This window comes from Cutaneotrichosporon oleaginosum (genome assembly GCF_008065305.1).
Source record: "Cutaneotrichosporon oleaginosum strain ATCC 20508 chromosome Unknown ATCC20508_contig02, whole genome shotgun sequence".
Classification (NCBI taxonomy): Eukaryota; Fungi; Basidiomycota; class Tremellomycetes; order Trichosporonales; family Trichosporonaceae; genus Cutaneotrichosporon; species Cutaneotrichosporon oleaginosum.
In genome coordinates, this window is record NW_027072171.1 from 2,400,590 (window position 1) to 2,418,867 (window position 18,278).

Sequence of the window (18,278 nt, forward strand, 5' to 3'; positions counted from 1 at the left end):
AGGGCGATATCCGTGGGCCTGGCTGGTTGTTGTTAGGTGGCAATTGGTGAAACTCGGCGAATGTTCATGCGAATGTGATGAATGTCTCATCCGCCGCGTTAGCCGTACGTGCTGTCCAGCTGCCAGCTGCCAGCTAGTGAGACGGCCAACGTTCATGTGGGCGTTAATTCATATCTATTTGCAGGCCTCGACGCGCAGCCCCGCCCAAATCTACCACAGATCTGATAAATTCATGCAAGAGCTGGCGTCTCCCGCTCCAACTCATGGCTCCCTGCCCGACATTCCCTACCGCCCCTCGCCCCGCACCTCTCTCCGCGCCTCGTTCTTCAAGGCCTTCTAACGAATGCATGTACACGCCTGCGGCATCTAGTGCAGACAATCCGGGGTCTCCGGTCTAGGATGTATGTAGAAACGACAAACGACAGGGCCGCCAGCCTGTAAGGTCCATCAAAATGGTCTATATCTATGCACCGTACACGGGCGAGGTGGGGTCGTCGCGCTGCGGTGGCAGTGGTGGCGAGGACGCTGTACTTGCTGGTGGCGACGGATAGGGGTACATGGGGCGAGCGGTGGTCTTGACCACAGGCTCAAAGTGATGGTGATACACGGGGCGTGGAGAAGCATGGTCCTTTGGTGGGTGGGGGTGGAGGAATTCGGGAGCGGGAGCCGATGCGTATGTGAACGGCTGGTAGTCTGGGGTGGCTGTGCCATCGAGGATGCGCGTGTCGGCAAGCGTGGTGGGCAGCATGCCGTCGCGCTGCGCCTCGACTTGACGCATGCGCTTCTCTCCCTTGTCGACGTCGCGCTTGGCGGCGTTGTACATCCACAGCCCAACGGCAGTGAGGCAGATCCCAATTGCCTGAACTGCGTAGACTGGCTGGTTGAACCAGATAATCGCCAGGCAGATGACAGCGATGCGCTTGATGAGCGAAGCGATGGAGTAGGTGACCGGCGAGGTAGACGCCAGGAGAGCGAACGCGATAAGGATCTGGGCAAAGTGGACCGTACCGTTCACGAAGAAGGTAAAGAGAACCTTGGCAGCGGAGGCGTCGCCTGTCGTCGGCGGCAGTGCAGCAGTGCCCATCCACACTGCAAGAAGCCGTGGGGCGTCGTAGTATAGCCACATGGGGATCATGAGAAGGAAGGCCATGCCGCTGGAGAAGAAGAGCAGGTTGATCTTGTCAAGGCGGGGCGAGTCAGACGTCCCACTCGAACCAGGGGACGGCATGACCTTTTTGAAAAAGATGTTCTGCGACACGAAGATGATCGTAGAGCCAAATGCGCAGATGAGACCACCAATGTTGTTGAACGATATGTCGAACGAGCACGCAAGCATAACGCCAAGCGTGAGTGGCACGAGGGAGAGGTACGTAGCGGGCGAGTACTTGACGCCAAAGAGGAAGACGTACGCCGCGACGGTGAAGCACGGCGAGAGCGCCTTGATAGTGTGCACGGTGCTCACAGGGACGCGCGAGATGGCGAGCGAGCCAAAGATATGTCCACCAACCTGGAAAAAGGCCATGGGCATGGTGTGACGGATGATTGAGCGCGTCGGGGTCCGCAAACGCGTCGTCCACTTTAGATATGGGCTTGAGCCCATCCAGCAAAGCACGCCAACGAAGGCAAACTGCACGATTGTGAGGGTGACGGGAAACTTGAAGTTGTTGAGAATGACCTTGCCCGTGTTGCTCGAGACTGCACTGGACGCGTACCACAGCATGCAGAGGAAGACAAAGCGCATGGTCTGGACGGAGGGGAGGACGTTTCTCCCTTCCTCACTCCCATTCAGGAGGCCGTTAACGGTCTGCTGCAACCTCGAGAAAGCATCGCCGAACGAACTAGTGCTGCTGCTGGTGTCGATACCCTGATCGCTGGGCTTGCGAGTAAGACCGAGCCCGCCGAAAGCGGCGCCGGCAGCGTTGGCGGCGCGCGCGAACCCGGACTGCTGAGTGGGCGGCGGGGGCGCGAAGAAGCCCGGGCCGCCCTGCACTCCGAGGGCATTTCCGAAGCGAGGAGGAGAGGCGTTTGGGGGAGTACCGGCGTAACCCCGGAGATCGATGGAGGAGCTGACGTGCGCAAAGGGCGCGCGTTGACGGGGGTCTGTCATGGGAGAATGGGCGACAGGATGATGGAGACCGGAAGAGAAGAAACGTGTCGGTGGCCGTGGTGGAGGAGGGTGGTGGTGGTGGTGGTGGAGTAGGACAGGGACGGGAGTAGGGTGGGGCGGCAAGGGATCAGATTTGGTGGCGCGCTAGAATGCGAGTGGAACGGGGAGGAGGAAAGGTGAGAATGGAACTGGGAACGGAGTAAAAGAGCGTGGAGATTGTGAGAATGCTTGAGAGAGTGTAGCGGCTCTGGGAGAGTGTAGAGGGGAAGAGTTGATGGCAAATGTTTCGATGTTGGCGGGGAGTAGAAAGAGGGAGAGGAGAGGAGAGATGAGATCGACAAGAGATCGAGGGAGGATGAGGAGGATGAGGAGCATGAGGAGGGGGAAGGAAGGGGTGGAATGTCCAGACGGGCTCGCGAAAATGTGTGAGGCGGCAGAGGGGCGCAAGGAGGGGAGCGGGTGGGGCGTCTCTGGCCCTGGGGCCTTAACTCCCTGACAGCCAGGCGGCCAGGCGGGCGGCACTGGGCTCGGTACAGTGGCGGGACGGTCAAACCGCTCTCCCCTAATCTGCTTAATCTGCGCAATGCACAGTATGCAACGCCTCGCGGAATGGCTTGTTCCATCTCACTCCTCTGTGCAGAATAAAAGATGCGTGTCAGTAGTAGGAACTGGGAGATGACAGAAAACAGAACCCCTCCATTGATAGTTGGGCTCTTCAGATTGAAGGTTACGGTTGTGAGCGGTTTGCTGCGATTTGAATGAGGTACGAGCACCTTTCGACTCGGAGCTCGCCGGTTCCCCGGCGTCAACAGCCGCTTCGTTTGTAGTTGCTACGCCTTCGTCAGGCTTTTGCCCGCACAAGAGCCTTGAATTCAGTTGCTCGTGTGCGGCCAACCGCCGTATGTACATGCACAGCAGCAATGTTCAGACCTCCTGTATTATCACTCTACAGACCAGCTTGTTAGGTACATGTTTGGATGGATGTGTACATGAGAGTTCCAGCCATTGTATTGTGCCTGTCCTGCTGGCAGCGCGTGGCGGTATTCATCAATACAATACACCGTATCCCAGGTGGCCAGGTGGGGTCAGTTGCCGCCGGGAAGCGCGTGCTGCATATGCTGCACCAGCTTTGATTATTACTCGAGCTGGCCAAGCTGGACAGCTGGAGTACTGTACACCTATCAATTGCTGATGGGAGTGGTAACGAGATCAACGAGGAGATATCCCTAAACCTTGTTTGTCTTCCCTGCGTTTTATGTGACCCTGCCGCGCCAGCTGCTCGGTCACTATTATTGTACTCATCCATTAAACAAAGTTGACAATTCATTACAACTATCTCTTGCTGACATGGTTTCCCCATCGAACGCGAAAGCTTGTTCTTCGGCGCGTGGCGCATGAGGCGTAGCGCGGCGACGCCACGGCCCGATTTTGTCCGCCCTGCCATTCCAGCGTCCCGCACGCCAGTGCTCCAACAGTCATCAGCCATCTACAGTACAGTATGCACCGCTGCTGATCCTTGACCCGTCTTCCATGTCATCACCATCACCGCCGTGATTAACCCCAGAATTCCAGGATAACTGCGTCATGATTGACGCCGTCCTCTGACTCGTGGTAGCTCCAAGCTTCCTGGCACATCTCCTCCTCTTCAACAGCTTAGCAGGCAGATCGCCAGGCGTTCCCTTCTTCGTCTCAGCACTTTATTCATTCCGTCGCTTCCCATTCGTGCCATCATCCGTCCGCCATCCGAGGATCCGAGGATCCGAGGCCTGAGCCTGAGACGCGTGGGGTAGGGTACTGCCCCTTCCTTTCCGGATCTCCTGACGTTTGTGACGTTGGGCCCAAGCGCACGCGCACGCGCACGCGCAAGCTGGCGCTGGAATCCTTCCTTTTTGGCCCCTTCCCCCTATTCCATGTCCCATGTCCCATGTCCCATGTCCCATGTTTATTGTTCAAGCTCTCTGGAATTCATCCAGTTCTGGATCAGACATCACACTTCTGCTTTTTCACACTCCACTGGACAATTGGATACAGACAGGCGCGCAGGCGGTCATGAGTCCCTTCGAGAACCTGCCGATCGCTGTTCGCACGTTGCAGATCATCTAGGACGACCGCTCGTCGGATGCCGCCGCATAACGGCCTAATCAGCCAGCCATCAATACCTCGGCTCGCACATCACAGCTGCTTTAGTATACCTCTCACGCACCACTCAGTGACACTCATGCCATCTGGACATGGAGAATATACGCTACTTCCTACGCACAGATCGCCCCCTCATGTGGCCGCGCGTGCTCTCAGCTCGCGCCTGCCAACTTTAGGTGCGACGACCTGTTACGCTGGGCGACTCCCCCCCCCCGCCCCCCTACCACATCTTTCGCGGCGGCCGCGGCTGCTCAATCCCACTACCATTCGAGAAGCCCGCGGGATACTGCCCGACGTGTCCCGCGTGCCCGTGGCCCCCCGGCCCCGAGTAGTAGTTGTCGTATCCCACTTGATACTCTCCGTTTCCGACAAATCGAGAGTGATTCTGAGAGTTGGCGCGAGGTCCGGCCATCTGCGTCCCAAATCCTGTGTGCGCGTATCCGTAACTCTGCGGCTGCGCACGGTACTGGTACCCATTGTAGTTGCCTTGCTGGAAAGCCTGCGCCTGTGCCTGCGCCTGCGCTGGATTGACCTGGTTCGAGTTGGGGTAGCGGAAGTCTCCAGAGAAGTTGGAGTCCTTTCCGAAGGCGGCCGCGGCGGGCTTCTCGGCCTGCTTCTGGTACGCATACCCGCCCGAGAGTGAGTTGGGGAAGGATGGCGAGGGCGCCCACAGGTTCTGCTGGAACCCGTTGGCGTTGGTAGTCTGGCTGCGGCCCATGATGCCGTAGTTCACGCCCATGCCGCCGTCGGGGGACGTGGCGCCTGAAAACTGGTTGTAGCTCTGTCCGAATTGTCCCCGCGCGCCGAACGACGATTGACCCAGCGCCGATTGGCCCATTTGATACACGGGCTTGAGACTAGCTGGGTCAGGCGCTGTCGCGGGCGAGTTGAGGGTCGGGTACAGTGGCGTCTCAGGCTGGCTGGTCGCCGAGGCAGGAGCAGACGATTGAGCGTTGGCGTCGGCGGCCTGCTCCCAAACACTCTTTAGGTGTTCGCGCTGAGGGTCATCCCGCGCGGGTGAGGTGACCGAATAGGCCAATGTCGACTTGGCCCACGGACCAGGCGCGGTATTGCTGGGCGAAGTGGGATTCGTGCGTGGCGCTGACACAGGCGCAGGAGGGGGTGTGCCGGGTTTCTGATGTCAGCCCTGGCTCTTTCGCAAAAGCTTACCTCGCCGAGCTGTTTGGCCTCGGTCACACCTTTGTCGTCCGCCTCGATGTGCTCGAGACTCATCTTGTTCACCTCATCCAGCAAGCTATCGCCGTCAAGCTCGCTTGAAACCATAAAGCGCACAGCAGGTGGCTTAGCACCGTCCTCCGCAATCGACTCAGCCTGAGGACCGGGCACAGCGACTCGCCCCTTGCTGGGCTTGCGCGCAGGCTGCGGTGCAGAAACTTCGGTTGGCCCTGGTGCTGGAGCCGGGGCCGGGGCAGAACGAGTCGTCTTATCAAACGATAGTGCGTCTCCAGGTAGCATGCGCGGCTCGGCAGCCCTCTGTTTCGGCTTGCGCTGGAAGGGGACAAAGTGGCGCGGCGAGATGCTCACGACAGGACCAGTCTCGATCTGCTTCGCGAAGCGGCGCCCAATGGGCTGTAAAAGCAATGCGTCCGCCAGTATGCGGCCCGGTGCGTGAAGCTCCAGTGGTGGTTCAAACGTCTGAGCCCACCCCCTCGGTGCCGAAATCCGTACTTCCGCCGCTCTTAATCGCGCACGGGGGATGGGGCCCTTGTTCTGCGGTGGGACTTTGGGCAGCTTGACGGTATGCACCCGCCATGCTGGAGGTGGAGAGGGTGGTATGGGAGCCTGCGTCGCATCGAAGAATTCTAGAGGCCGGTGTGACAAAGGTGCAGGAGGTGCTTTCCTGGGACGGGTGGGTGCAGGAACACGCGGCTCTGACGGCGCAGGCCCACTGGACGGGCCCGTCGCGGACGCTTGCGCGGAAGCGGCGACGGAAACCGGTGCCAAGGGGGGCGCCTCTTTCCGCGCGCCTACGTCCTCAGCACCCTCCATAGAGTGCTTATCTCTCTCATCTTCCGGCGAGGTGGAGTCGTCGGAGCCCTTGACATCCGGAGTTGGTCTTGACTGGGCCATTGCGGCCTGAATGCGCGCGAGCATCGTGTCAAAGTTCGCCTCCCTCTTTGAGGGATGCGGCGAGGCAATGTGGTCCCCATACGCATTCTGGCGCTCCAGACCAGGTGGTGCCTTTGACCTGATCGGCGAGCGCGGTGGCTCCTCGTGGTTGTCACGCCCTTGAGACGAGATCGAGTGAGACGTATGGGGCGGTGCCTCGCGCAGTGGATGAGGCGGAAGGTCCCGAACACCACGACGTGGGTCGCGCGGTACGTCAGAAATGCGGCCTTGGTCGTGACTGGGACGGCGCGCTACAATGTGGTCGGCTGGAAGCGCATGTGGCGAGTCCGTTAACGGCCCAGCTCGACGCCACGAAGACGCGCGGTCAGCCGCAGTGCTCTTCTGCTCAGGGAGCTGCGGCAATCCGGTGAGCGGTGCCTGGGGACTCGACTCCTTCGGACGGGGCGCGAGCGTAATCTGAGGCTGAGTCGGCTGGATAGGCTTCGCGAAGCCGGGGGGAGGTTGGGGCGGCTTCGATAACCCTGGTGGTGGGGGTGGCGCAACAGAGCTCGGTGGTATGGGGCAGACCGTTGAGGAGGCGGGCGCCGGCTTCGGCTTAGGATTTGGGGGGGTTCCTCCGAATCGTTCTGCCAGCTCGCGGGCTTTCTGGCGCGCGCGTTCCGCTGCTGCCTCGCGCTCAGCCTCCTCCGCCAAACGCCTCAGACGCGCCTTCTCCGCAGCCGTGTGCATCTCGGCCGCCTGATTCTCGCCGCTAGGTCCCACAGAAGCCCCACCGGCAGCCGACGCTGCTACTGGTGGAGGCTGAGCCGGCGCTGAAGGACGAGGGGCAGGAGGTGGGGCGTGGGGAGTAGGTGGTGCCACGCGTGATGCTGGAGGTGCACGAGCGGAATTGTCTCGCGCTGGGTGGTCGTTGGAGCGCTCACGTTGTTCTCCGAGATGAGGAGGCGGCTCACGTTCACTAGGCCCTGTGCGCCAAGCCGTCCTCGATGGTCCGTGGGTCCCGCCCGTCGGCGCGGCAGAGTGGGACATGTGAGGAGGAAAGGCACGCGACGGATCGTGATGATGGGAACGACCCGCGTCGAGATGTGGAGGCAGGGCACGGTCGCGCTCCTGCCGCGGTACGTCACGGGGCATGAGGCGTGGCTGGGACTGTGTGGGCTGGCCGCGAGCGTGCGGCTCAAGGCGGTTGGACGACGCGTTAAACAACACACGGTCTTGTTCATGCCTTGGACGGTCTTGTTCATGCCTTGGACGCGTCTCCTCGCGCTTCGGCCAGCTGCGATCAAAGTCGTCACCAAAGCGCTCCGACTTGGTCACAGGCTGGTCATGACGAGCGTGGGTCGTCTCGGCAGTGTGACTAAGGGACGAATATGTGCGTCCATCCCCAAAGTCGATCATGTCGTCGTCCTCATCTTCCTCCTGCCCGTTAGCTCGGCATCACTGTGTAGTGTCACTCACGTCCCAACGGTGTGCGTTCGGCTCCAGGTGCGTAAACACGTTGAGGTCAGCAAGGATGGCCTGATTGTGTGCTGCCTCAGCCTGCGCAATTGCTTGCGCACTGAGCATCGCCTTGCGTTTCCCGTCGGCGACCTCCTTAGCAGTAGGGTACTCGCGCGATATGCCTACCGGCTGGCCGCGCCGCTCGTTTGCACTAACCGATCCCCATGCGCGTCGTGCGGCGCTTCCCAAACCCTGTCCGGAACCCATAGCAACATTGGGGACGGCGGTGCGTGTAGGAGCGGGGTGTTGTAATGCGGGCGCGGCTTCAGAGGCGACGGGCTTCGCCCATGGTGCGGATGGCGCGCTCGTGGTGCCAGACGTTGGAGGATTGGGAGAGGAGGATGGTTTGGAGGTTGGAACGGTGGTTAGCTTTGTGGAGAGGAGCTTGGAGGTCGTCTGGGACGGAGCAGTCACAGCGGCCGGGCGCACTAAGGGACGTCAGCGGTGCGCACGAGCCTCCCGGATGAATGGAGTACACACCGAGCTTTGCAGGCGCAGGTACTGGGCTCGCCGCCTTGCTCAAGAACTCTTTGGTGACGCTGACGGAGCTGAACTTCTTCTTCGCATGCGCTGCGAGGGGAGGCGTGGACGTGCGCGAGGATGGCGTGGGAACCCGCACCGCCGATGCGACCACGGGCGGATGGGAGGCATCGGTTGTTGGGTCAGCAGCAGCTGATGTTGAGGGAGTAACAGAATGGGCGCCGTCCTTCTCCTCGGCCTTGGTCTCGGGTGGAGGGTTGTCTGCGACCTCGCTGCTTGCTGACGCAACACTCCCAGACGTCGCTGCTTCTCCTCTGGGAGCGGGAGCGGGAGCGGGCTCGGCCACACGAGGTCCATTGTGAGACAGTGTGTCGGTGGACTCGGGAGTAGCTGGCGGTAGTGACCCAGTCTTCTCCTGGACGATCTGCGATACTGGTGATGATGTAGAGTCGGTAGTGCTGTTAAGAGACGCGCTTGGTAGCGCGGGCGCGGATGGCGCGCTCACAGGCGCAGCGGCTGGCTCTGCATGGTGATCTGATGGGGAGTCGCTCATGCTGCTGTGCTCCTGCGCGTGAGCGTTATCGGAGCAGTAGAGAATAAGCGGAAAGAGATAGGCAGAGCAGGGGTGGGGAGGGAAAGAGGTGTAACAGGTGATGTGGGGGATAAAGGAGTGGAGGGAGAAGAGTGCAGAAGAAAAGCGAAGGAGGGATGAAGAGGGCTAAAGAGCGGTCGTTTGTCCCCACTGGTGATGTAGAATGAAGGGGAAGCGGCAGACAGGGGAGGATGAAGCTAACAAAGCCCGCTGAACATACATGGAGCGGGTCGGTGGGTAGCCTGCGCCGCGCGTTGACGGTGGCAAGCTGATCGCGTGTGCAGCAGCCGGATGGGTTGTAAGGGGGTGCGAGGGTGTCTTGTGAGACAGCACGAGCTGTATAATCGATGCTCGGCGCTGATGCTCGACGATCTGATGCGTGTGCTGAGCAAGAACGTTTGCGCGTGGAGTGATGACGAGGGAGAGGGGAGGAGGGATGGGGAGGGCAGGAGAGATGAGGAAGAGGAGCAAGACGTGGTTGTGCAGGTGACGACCGATGAAGGTGGCGGGAGTATGCAAGTGAAGGGTATGGGTGTGGGGAACGTACGGTGGGAGGCACGCTACGGTGAGAAGTGCGCTGGCACCGATTCACCCATCCCATCAACCTTGATCCCGTGACCCCGCTCTCGCCGCCTTCACCGCCCTCCGTCGAGACAATCTGACATTACAAATCACAATTCTAATGAGCCATTAGCTCAACCTAACTCCCATAACCCCGTCCCTGTGGCACTGCTCAGCCGTTCTTCGGCGTAAGGCTTGTTACCATGCATTAACCCTGTTGCCCGACCTAGTGTTTACGCTGTGAGGAGGGCTATAGTAACGCTTTGCTAAGAGGGTCGTGTGAGGCGCGTTGGAACGGCGGAAGTCGTGTGCGACATGGCAATGCCTCATGATATTCCAGTGCATACAATTTAGGTTCACAACATGCTGTCTATCTCTATCCCCCACGGCTCATTCTGCGCCAGTGCCGATTCTCCTCTTCCTGCCGCGCCTCCTCCTCAGCTGTTGCAACGCGCTCGTACCCCTCTTGCTTCTTCTTCGTCGTGGACCACCACCACCACACACTTACTCCAGCCAAGCTCATTACAGCGACCGCGCCTACGATTGTAAGCGCGAGCCAGCCCCAGAGGGTAAACCAGCCAGGCGCGTACGGTTCCAGCACCGTATCGATGACAATGACGCCGCCGCCAAGCGTCATGCCACCGCGCCAGAGAGGTGGTTCAGTTGATTCGAGGATGCTGACGGCGGATGATTTCGACGCTTTCCAGCGCACACTCGCACGGCCAGCCGCGCCCGTTCGTGCAGGCCGGTCAGAGGAGCCGCCCCGCGCGTTACGCACGCCCACCAAAAAGTCGTCGTCGCCTTGCGCGCGGAAACCGAGCTCGCCGTACGCGCTGTCGAACACCAGAAGGGTGGGGTACACGATGTCATCCTCAAGCGCCAGCGGTGTGTTATCAGCCGGAGGGTAGCGTGGCGCATGCTCCGAGCTCGCCTTCGGCAGACTTGCGCCCAGATCCGATGGGATGATGTGCAGCTTCAACAGGCGCTTCAGCGCCTCCGGATCTGATAGGTAGTATGTCATGTTGACGCGGGAGAACGCCTTGTCCGTCGGCACGAGGACAGTGTATGCAGGCAAGGCAAGGTCGTCCGGATGCGAGTCGTCGTCTTCTCCCTTGCCATTCTTGCCTAGGATGCGGAAGTCCTCGGGCAATCCGAGGTGCGCGACCTCCTCGTCTGTCGGCTCTCGGCCCTCGAGGATCCATCCAAACCCAGCTTTGACGAGGAGCTCCGGCATCGTGTGCTGCTTCGAGCCGCGGATCAGTTTGGCGATGCTGAGATTAATGTCGGAAGGAAGGACAACGCTGTCGATAATATGAATCACACCCGTTTCCGTAAGCGCATTGTGAGCGCGCATAACGGCCGGCCGAAGATCGCCATTCGATGGCAGCGACGCGCTCCCCGAGTCATGCTTCGGCCACTTGGAAGGCGAGCGGAGCGTGAAGTTGTTGCTGTCGCTTCGATCAAGCAAGAGATTTCCCCCCTCGGTCGTTTTCAGCACCGATAGCCCGACCTCGATGTCAGGTGTGTAGATCAACTGCTCGACGGCGTGGTACCGTAGCACCTTGCGCAACTCATCGCGGCCCTCAGGGAGGAGAAGGTATTTCATCGCAAGGCCGAGGTTGTTGAACGCCTTGTTTCGTGGGATGAAGTACGTCGTGGCGGGATTTCTCTTGACCGACCGCTCCAACCCGGCGGCGTATACTGCGGCAATGTATGTGGACAGTTGCAGGTCTCCGACGGCAGTCTGTAGCGTGTCCAGCGGCGGCGCGAGTATCTCCGACATGAAGTAGATGACTGTGTCGCCACTCTTTACAGGCTGGCCGACGACGTTTGCTCCGCCGAACGCAATCTCGCCCTCTCCCACGTCCCACTTTGAATCGGGCTTGCGGCGCTCTGACACTTCGGCTTGAATCGGCTGCCTGGCGCCATTAAGGTCGGCGGTCTGCAGTTCTGTGGGAATCAGCATGCCGTCCTTGATGTCATCGGGATCATAGCTGCCGGCCAGGATATGATACCTGAGCAGCTGGGCGAGCGGCGAGGTGTCGTCGACAGGTGGTCTGGGAGTAGATGTACGTGTATCGTCGGTCGCAACGCCTAAGGTCCTGGCGACGCTCTGCGGAAGTAGAGTAGACAGCTCCAGCGGAAGCACGCCCTGCGATCCGAGGTAGCCCATGTAGTCGATGGCATCGTCGGTAGGCGCGAGGATAGTGTAGTCGCGCTTAGCCTTACCGCCAGCCTCGCCTATGTATCGTGCGGATAAGTTGGCCGAGCGCATGAGGGAAACGAAGCGCGTTGCGTTCCGCGACAGCAGCACTTTCTCGGCGGAGTTGAGTAGCTCGAAGCCTTCAGGCAGAATGACGCGCGGCACGATGTGAATCACGCCGTTGGCGGTGAAGATATCGACAACCTCGACTTGCGTGCCGTTTACCGACAGACTGCCATGCTTGCCGACTACCTCCAGCGTGTCGCTGGCGCTGGTGACGTTGCTCCCCTTCTTGCCCCAGGCATCGCTCCAGCCGACTGGATGCTTCTCGTCGAGTTGCAAAATTGTGCCCGGAGCCAAGACACGGCTGAGACCCTCGACACCAAACATGCCCTGGAGATATCCACGCTCGAGATCGTCAAATGCCGCAGTGAACGCGTCCTCTGACGCCGCGAACAGTGTGACGTGCTTAGCTTCGTCTAGCGACGGAGGAAGTGGCAGCGGCATCTCCTGCGGCACGTCGATCAGTTGTGCCAGGTAGGCAAGCTGTGGGGTGTTGCGCAGTGTATCCAGCAGACTCAAGGGCGGGGTGAGGACCCCGTCCACGCCAACGACGACGCCATTGCGCACCCATCGCACGCCCCGTTCCTTCTGCTTATCCTTGTCCTTGTCCTCTGCCTCAGCCCGTATGTGCGTATTATTTGGCTCCTTGTCCCATCCGGAACCGTCCCAGACGGCAGCACCATTCGCGCCGAAATGGTCGAAGCCCACCAGACCGCGCTCCCCACCCTCTGCACTGCCAGGCATCGCGAGGCGTAACCGCTGCCCATGATCGCCGAGCAGCCCATGTCCATGAGCAGGCGTCCAAGGTGTGCCGGGCTCCGGTATAGGGCTCGGTGTAGGCGCTCTGCCCATTGGGAAGAGGAGCGACGTCTCGATCGTAATATTGCTTTCCTCTCGCGGCGCCCAATCCTCCTCCGTAAGCGTGTAGTTGAGGATGTGGTAAAGCATATGCTGACGCATCGCCCAGTTCTGGTTATCGGCCTCCGCTTGTACCTGCTCGCGGTTCTCGCCTGCGGCAGCGAGGCGGCGTGCCAACGCGGCCTCCGCGTCGATATCACTTAAGAGCCATTCCGATAGCCCCGAAGGCCCAAGCCACCCATGTACTCTCCCGGCTGTGTCAGGCTTGTGTGCTTCCTCCCACGCTTGCCATGCTTCGTCCGTGGGAGCAAAAATCGTGCCGTTCAGTCGCGAAAGCATCGGCACGAGCTTGGCCCTCTGAAGAAGGTGCACAAACGTCCCGTGCTTGCTGGATGCGGTAAGGGCAGACATCAGTGTCTCGGAGTAGGCTTGTGTTAGCGGAAGAGGCAGCGTGGAGACACCAGTGGGACTGAGGAATGGGCTTTTTGATGCGACTTTCGCTAGTAAGACACTCACACTCCATCTGCGGTTGCGCCGCGTCTCTTGTTGAGCTCAAAGGTAGCTGTGCGGCCGACACGGCAGCCGCGATGGCAAGCAGTGCGACCGGCCTCATTGTAAAGGAAATGTAGCGAGTGTATGTTGATGTTCTAGCTGCGACCCAGAAGAGTAAAGAGAAGATGATTGTCGACGCGCATCGCACGAATGAGGCGCTGATGTTGGTACGCGACTCATCCAGCTACGGAATGATCGTGGGGCTTAGGGGACCGGGAGCTCTGGGTGGCGACGGGAGCAAACGCGGCCACCGAGTACCACGGTACGTCATCGCTCGCTGCAGCGGAGCGGTGGCGGGATGGTGTGGCAAAGCCAATATCAAGCACGTTCCGGCAAGAAACGATGCAGCTAGCATAATGAGCATTGCAACGAGATGCAATTATTCGGAAATGATGTGCACTATTGCAACCGATAAGCATGTACAAGTTTGCTCTTCAAAAAGCTAATGTTACAACTCGTTCCTGCGTGTCTGAGGGTATGCTCTGCACCTAGCTCTCCTAGGCCTCCAGCGTAGCATCCTCCTGCACGACACTAGCAGTTGGCCCTCCAGCCGAGCGGAGCAGAGCAGCCATTTGTTCCCGCCGCAGGCGTTCCTTGGCCAACTCATCGCGCAGCCGCTGGTTGTCAAGCGCGAGCTCATTGCGCCTCCACTTTGCTGCTTGAAGATCCTTGCGCAGCGCTGCTTGCACTTCGTCCGGAGTGGACAACGATATGTCGTTGTACATCCCGTCAAGCTCGGCGTTGAACGCATTGTAAATCTCGTCGACCTCCAACCCCTTGGCTTCGAGCTGGGAGCGGAGCAGTTCCTCGCGCTCTTTGGCGCGGCCAACTTGTCCCTGGAGATGGGAGAGCAGATCAGGGGACGGTGCGTTTCGCGCCAACATGCGTACTCGCTCCGTGTCAGCCAAGGCAACAGCGAGGCGTTCTTCGACCGCTCGCGTATTGGAGGCGAGCAGCTTCAGTTGGTCTTCCATTGGGTCCGTCAGAGGCACTGTAGTGCTGAAGCCAATCTCATCGGTGGGTGAGTTCAGCTCAGCCTAATGTCAGTTCTGGCAATATGATGGGCGTACGTGGATGTTCCGACTGTGCGGGGAACGCGCCAGACTGGCCTGCCTCTCGAAGCGGCTGCGGTGCCGATCTTTGAGCGGCTTACTTAGCGCAGCTGCCGTCTTGCGCACCGCTCGCGCCTGCCGCCTGGCATCGCTGATCTACGATTAGCTTCTTTTCACAGCTCAAACGCACTGTTTGCCACGCCGCATCGGCAGCCGATGCGAGGTCAGGGTGATCACTCATCACCACATCTAATTGCTCAGCAGCCGACTTGAGAGTGTCCACACTCCCCACAGTGGCTGTGGAAACTGAGCTCTGAACGCTAGCCACGGAAGCAACGCTCGAAACTCTCTTGCTGGGGGTGAGGACTCCGCTGCCGCGCCGGTCACTACGCGGCGTCAGAACGCGTTTGCTGGAGCAAATCGAACTCTGTCTCGAACCGGAAGCCCCGAGCGACGAGGGGTAGCGGGGCGTATGTCCCTGCGTAGGGGTCATGTCGCTCTCTGCGCGTGACATTACGGAGTCGCTGGGCGTCCTTTTGCGCGGTGATAGGTGCTCAGCGGGATGTGCTCGCTTTTGAGTTGCAGGGGGGATGTTCTCGTCGTGGGTCAGCGAGCCGCGGCCGCTCGAAATGGATCTAAGCTTAGGAGCGGCGCCGAGGCCCATGAGCCGTGAAACCGGTGGAGGCGGAGCTGCTGGCCCTTGAGGGATAGGAAGGGGCCTTCGCGCCGGTGCAGTCTCACTGGCGATCGGGCCAGTGGCGGAAAGCAGCAATGTTCGTTCGGGCGCATGCGGTGGACCTTCGGCCGCCTCGTTCTCGGCCTTCACGTCGTCAAGCAGGGTTTCAATTGCAGCGGGGGGCGCAGACACGGATTTCTCGGCAGTGGGCACAGGTGGAGGGAATGGGGCAACGTATCCGCTCCGCCCAGGCGGCTGACGCGGACCCCTCGGTGAAACGGTGCCAGACCGGCTCAATGTGCCGGCCCGCGGGAGCCCAGACTTGGTCGGTGATTGAGGCAACGAGCCGAGCGATGAGTCACGTGAGATACTTTCTGTGATCGAAGAAGCGAGAGTTGGTACGGGGACGCGCTTGCTGGGGGTGACACCCGGCTTCAGAGGCGAAGATCGTGCTGAGATCAGCTGTAATATCCAGCGCGACTTACTCTTCTCTCTGTCCTCCTCGGCGGCGGCCTTCGCCTGACGCTCACGCGCTTCCAGTTGCTGACGCATGATGGTAACGCGCGAGGGACCTGTTGGCGAGTGGGGCGTGGGACGTGGGGAAGCCATGGCTGCGAGCGAGCGGGAATTGTTGCGCGCCTCGTCAAGGCGCGATGCAAGCCGGTCGTCTGAGCAGTCCTCCATGGCGGGTGGGGCACCCCTGGACCTGACTGGAGACCAGGGTGGCGAGGATGGCGTAGTGGGTGACATGGGGGAGCGGGGAGATGACGGCGATGCGTGCGTGAGGCTGTGTCCCGCGGACGAAATGGTGTCGACGCCGGAGAGCGTACCGGTGTCCATTCCCGAACTCCGGCTGGTAAGGGAGAGGCCGTGTGTGCTTGTTGAGCTGAAGCCATCGCTGTGTCCGCCTCTGGAGTTGGTCGATGCAGTGCCCAGCAGAAATCGCGACGCTCTCTTGCTCAGTGTTGGTGTCTGCATCAGCGGATTTGGGTTGTTGCTTGGAAGCACATAGACCATCGCATGGGAGATTTTCTCAACCACAGTCTTGTTGACATCCCCGGAACTGATCAGTTCGCGGACCACCGCTTGGCCCTTCTTTGGCGCGTGGGAAACGCGACAGAGATCACCTGCCAGCGGCTCCAGACGGATAACAAGAGATATGGAGTCATCCTGTTCCGGTAGAGGCAAGTCGCCACAGTCTGTGCCCACAACTTCGATAAGAACCTTGGCCTGTCTGTAAGTAAACGTACCACAGCATAACTCACTTTGCGCTGTTCAGCTGACCATCCCGGCAATGTCCAGACGTTCCAGTACGGTTTGACACGTTCCCCCTCTACCTCGTATGTTTCCTCGCTTGCAAGGATGTATGGAAGTGACTTGGGCTGCGAAGGAAGCGTCTTGCTACGGGCCAGAGCCTGCGCCGCCCAAATGTTCTGCACGAAGCGGATCTTGTCCGTCCGAGCTGCTTGGAGATCTAGACCGACGGGTGCAGGGGGATGGCAAACCTGGAAGAAGCGAAGGGGTAGGTTCCACCGATCGCCCTGGTCGGCGAGAGGCTGCTCGAAGAACAGCTGGAAATCACCTTTGCCCACGTCCGCGACTCGGACGTCTAGGATGTCTACGACGCCGCGGAAGCAGAGCTTAGCACGCCGCGCGCCATCCTTCTCTTTGACTGCGACGCCGCCCCCAGACTTTATGAGGTCTTTGATGTCATCGACTCCCGTTGCCTTACGACCGCTGATGGCAGTCGCCTGGCGCTTGGCAATCATTAGCTTGTCATCAAACAGAAACAAGGTGCAATGCAGCGGCGGAGGCGCGCCCATCTCTTTCTGCGGCGATGCAAAGCTGTGATTTGACGCCAATGACCCCAGGGAGGTCACGGTGCTCGACTTGCCCGATTTGATGGAGACGGGGCGGCTCGCGCGAGGGTTGAATATCACACCGTCGGTCGTCACGTCTTCAGCGTCGATCGAGTCAAGATAGTCGCGATTGTTGCTGAACAAGCTCGCCTGGAGTTAGCCCTGCCAGCGTTGCAGTCATACGGGAAAGCCGTCCACATTGCGTTCCAAGGAGTACATGACTGTCGCCCGCACCGTCCGCTCATCGGGTTCACATCGAGCAATGCGGGACGCGACGTCCTTAGCCTCCAACAGCTTGGCCCGTTGAGGGGAAAGAACCGACATGTATTTGACCATTTCTATATCAGTTAAGGACAAGACCGTCAACGTACCTTCCCAAAGGAGGATGTAGCGCGGAATTCGTTGCACCGGCTCCATCAGCAGCTCAAAGAGCCCGATGTTCCCGATGCCCGTAGTCTGGTACTTCGTGCTCTGGTAGTCAGTTTAGACGAACGCGCGGCAGCTTACATCAATGAAGGTCACAAATCTCGAGTGTTTTCTCTTCATCTCGTTAAAGGTCTTCTGTGCCTCGTCCTGATTGGCGATGTACGTCCTGTAGCAGTCGAGTGTTTTGAGCGTCTTCAGCTGACAGTCAACTTGGCCTCAGCACCCACTTACATGCTTGAGGCAGACATCTCCGACGTTCTTGTCCGCGTCTCCGCTGTCCCACATGCTTTCGAGATCTGACAGAAATGTCAATGCTGCGGGCAAGACAGCATCAATATTTCCGAACAGAGTCTTCGCTTCGTAAACGGGGATAATGCTAGTGTTGGACGACTTGGCGAAGTGCCGTAGTGGGTCGGCATAAGCCTGCGAATCAGTCAGAGCGATATCGCCGAGCTCACGACTTTCAAGGCTTTGATACGGGAGACATAGCTGCGCTCGGTGCGCACGAGCTCCTCAATGCGCCCTCTCAAGAGCTTCTCCAGTTCCTCTGCTCTACTTGCGCACAACTCCCCCGCAGACGGTGAGATAGTAGAGACCTGAGGTTTGGGGCGAGGGATGGCGGTAGGCCGCTCCACTACATTGCCGAGCTGGCTCAGCAGGGCTGTTGTCTCGTTGGTCTCAGGCCCAATTACCACCACGTCGCTCAGGAAAGCGCGAAGCGGCTTGCAATCAGCCTCGCACACTGCGGAGCGTGACGAGGAGTTGAGGTCAATGTATGACTTCTTCGGAGGAAGCGGAGGCGGCGAGGGGGAACGGGCTGTGGGACCGCGGCTGCGACTGCGAGGGCGCCGGAAGGGGGAGCCAGCGGTGAGGGGGGGCATGGCGCCGGTCAATGTTGAACGGTGAGGAGACGCGATCGTGTGCGTGGATGGGTGTTTAAGAGGGAGAGGGAGAATGAGTTAATGAGGGATGTGGGCGAGAGCCAAATGAGTTTGGGCGTCATGACTGCTGGCCTGCTGGCTTGTTTGGCTCAGGATAGCATGCTTGGACTCCTCAGGGTCAAAACTGGGGGTTAAGGCCTGGGCGCGCTCGGGACAGCAAAGAAAATCAACCACGCCC

At 59.8% G+C, this 18,278-nt stretch overlaps 4 protein-coding genes across 4 annotated transcripts; all 4 read right to left on the reverse strand.

Annotated features, from left to right (window-relative positions):
- Positions 1–463: 463 nt before the first annotated feature.
- Positions 464–2,107, reverse strand: COLE_02631 (uncharacterized protein; the record flags this gene model as incomplete). The annotated part of the gene is made up of 1 exon (XM_018423542.2): positions 464–2,107. The coding sequence occupies one exon, from the start codon at positions 2,105–2,107 to the stop codon at positions 464–466; it is 1,644 nt and encodes a 547-aa protein (XP_018277952.1).
- A 3,123-nt stretch (positions 2,108–5,230) lies between these two features.
- Positions 5,231–7,735, reverse strand: COLE_02632 (uncharacterized protein; the record flags this gene model as incomplete). The annotated part of the gene is made up of 1 exon (XM_018419396.2): positions 5,231–7,735. One exon carries the CDS (start codon positions 7,733–7,735, stop codon positions 5,231–5,233), a length of 2,505 nt encoding a protein of 834 aa, XP_018277953.1.
- A 2,111-nt stretch (positions 7,736–9,846) lies between these two features.
- On the reverse strand, positions 9,847–13,005 carry COLE_02633 (uncharacterized protein; the record flags this gene model as incomplete). The annotated part of the gene is made up of 1 exon (XM_018423543.2): positions 9,847–13,005. One exon carries the CDS (start codon positions 13,003–13,005, stop codon positions 9,847–9,849), a length of 3,159 nt encoding a protein of 1,052 aa, XP_018277954.2.
- A 638-nt stretch (positions 13,006–13,643) lies between these two features.
- Positions 13,644–18,040, reverse strand: COLE_02634 (uncharacterized protein; the record flags this gene model as incomplete). Its single annotated transcript, XM_018423544.2, has 10 exons — positions 13,644–14,183; positions 14,217–14,354; positions 14,389–15,326; positions 15,360–16,104; positions 16,140–16,883; positions 16,917–17,071; positions 17,105–17,204; positions 17,241–17,357; positions 17,391–17,582; positions 17,618–18,040. The coding sequence occupies 10 exons, from the start codon at positions 18,038–18,040 to the stop codon at positions 13,644–13,646; spliced, it is 4,092 nt and encodes a 1,363-aa protein (XP_018277955.1).
- Between the last annotated feature and the right edge of the window lie 238 nt (positions 18,041–18,278).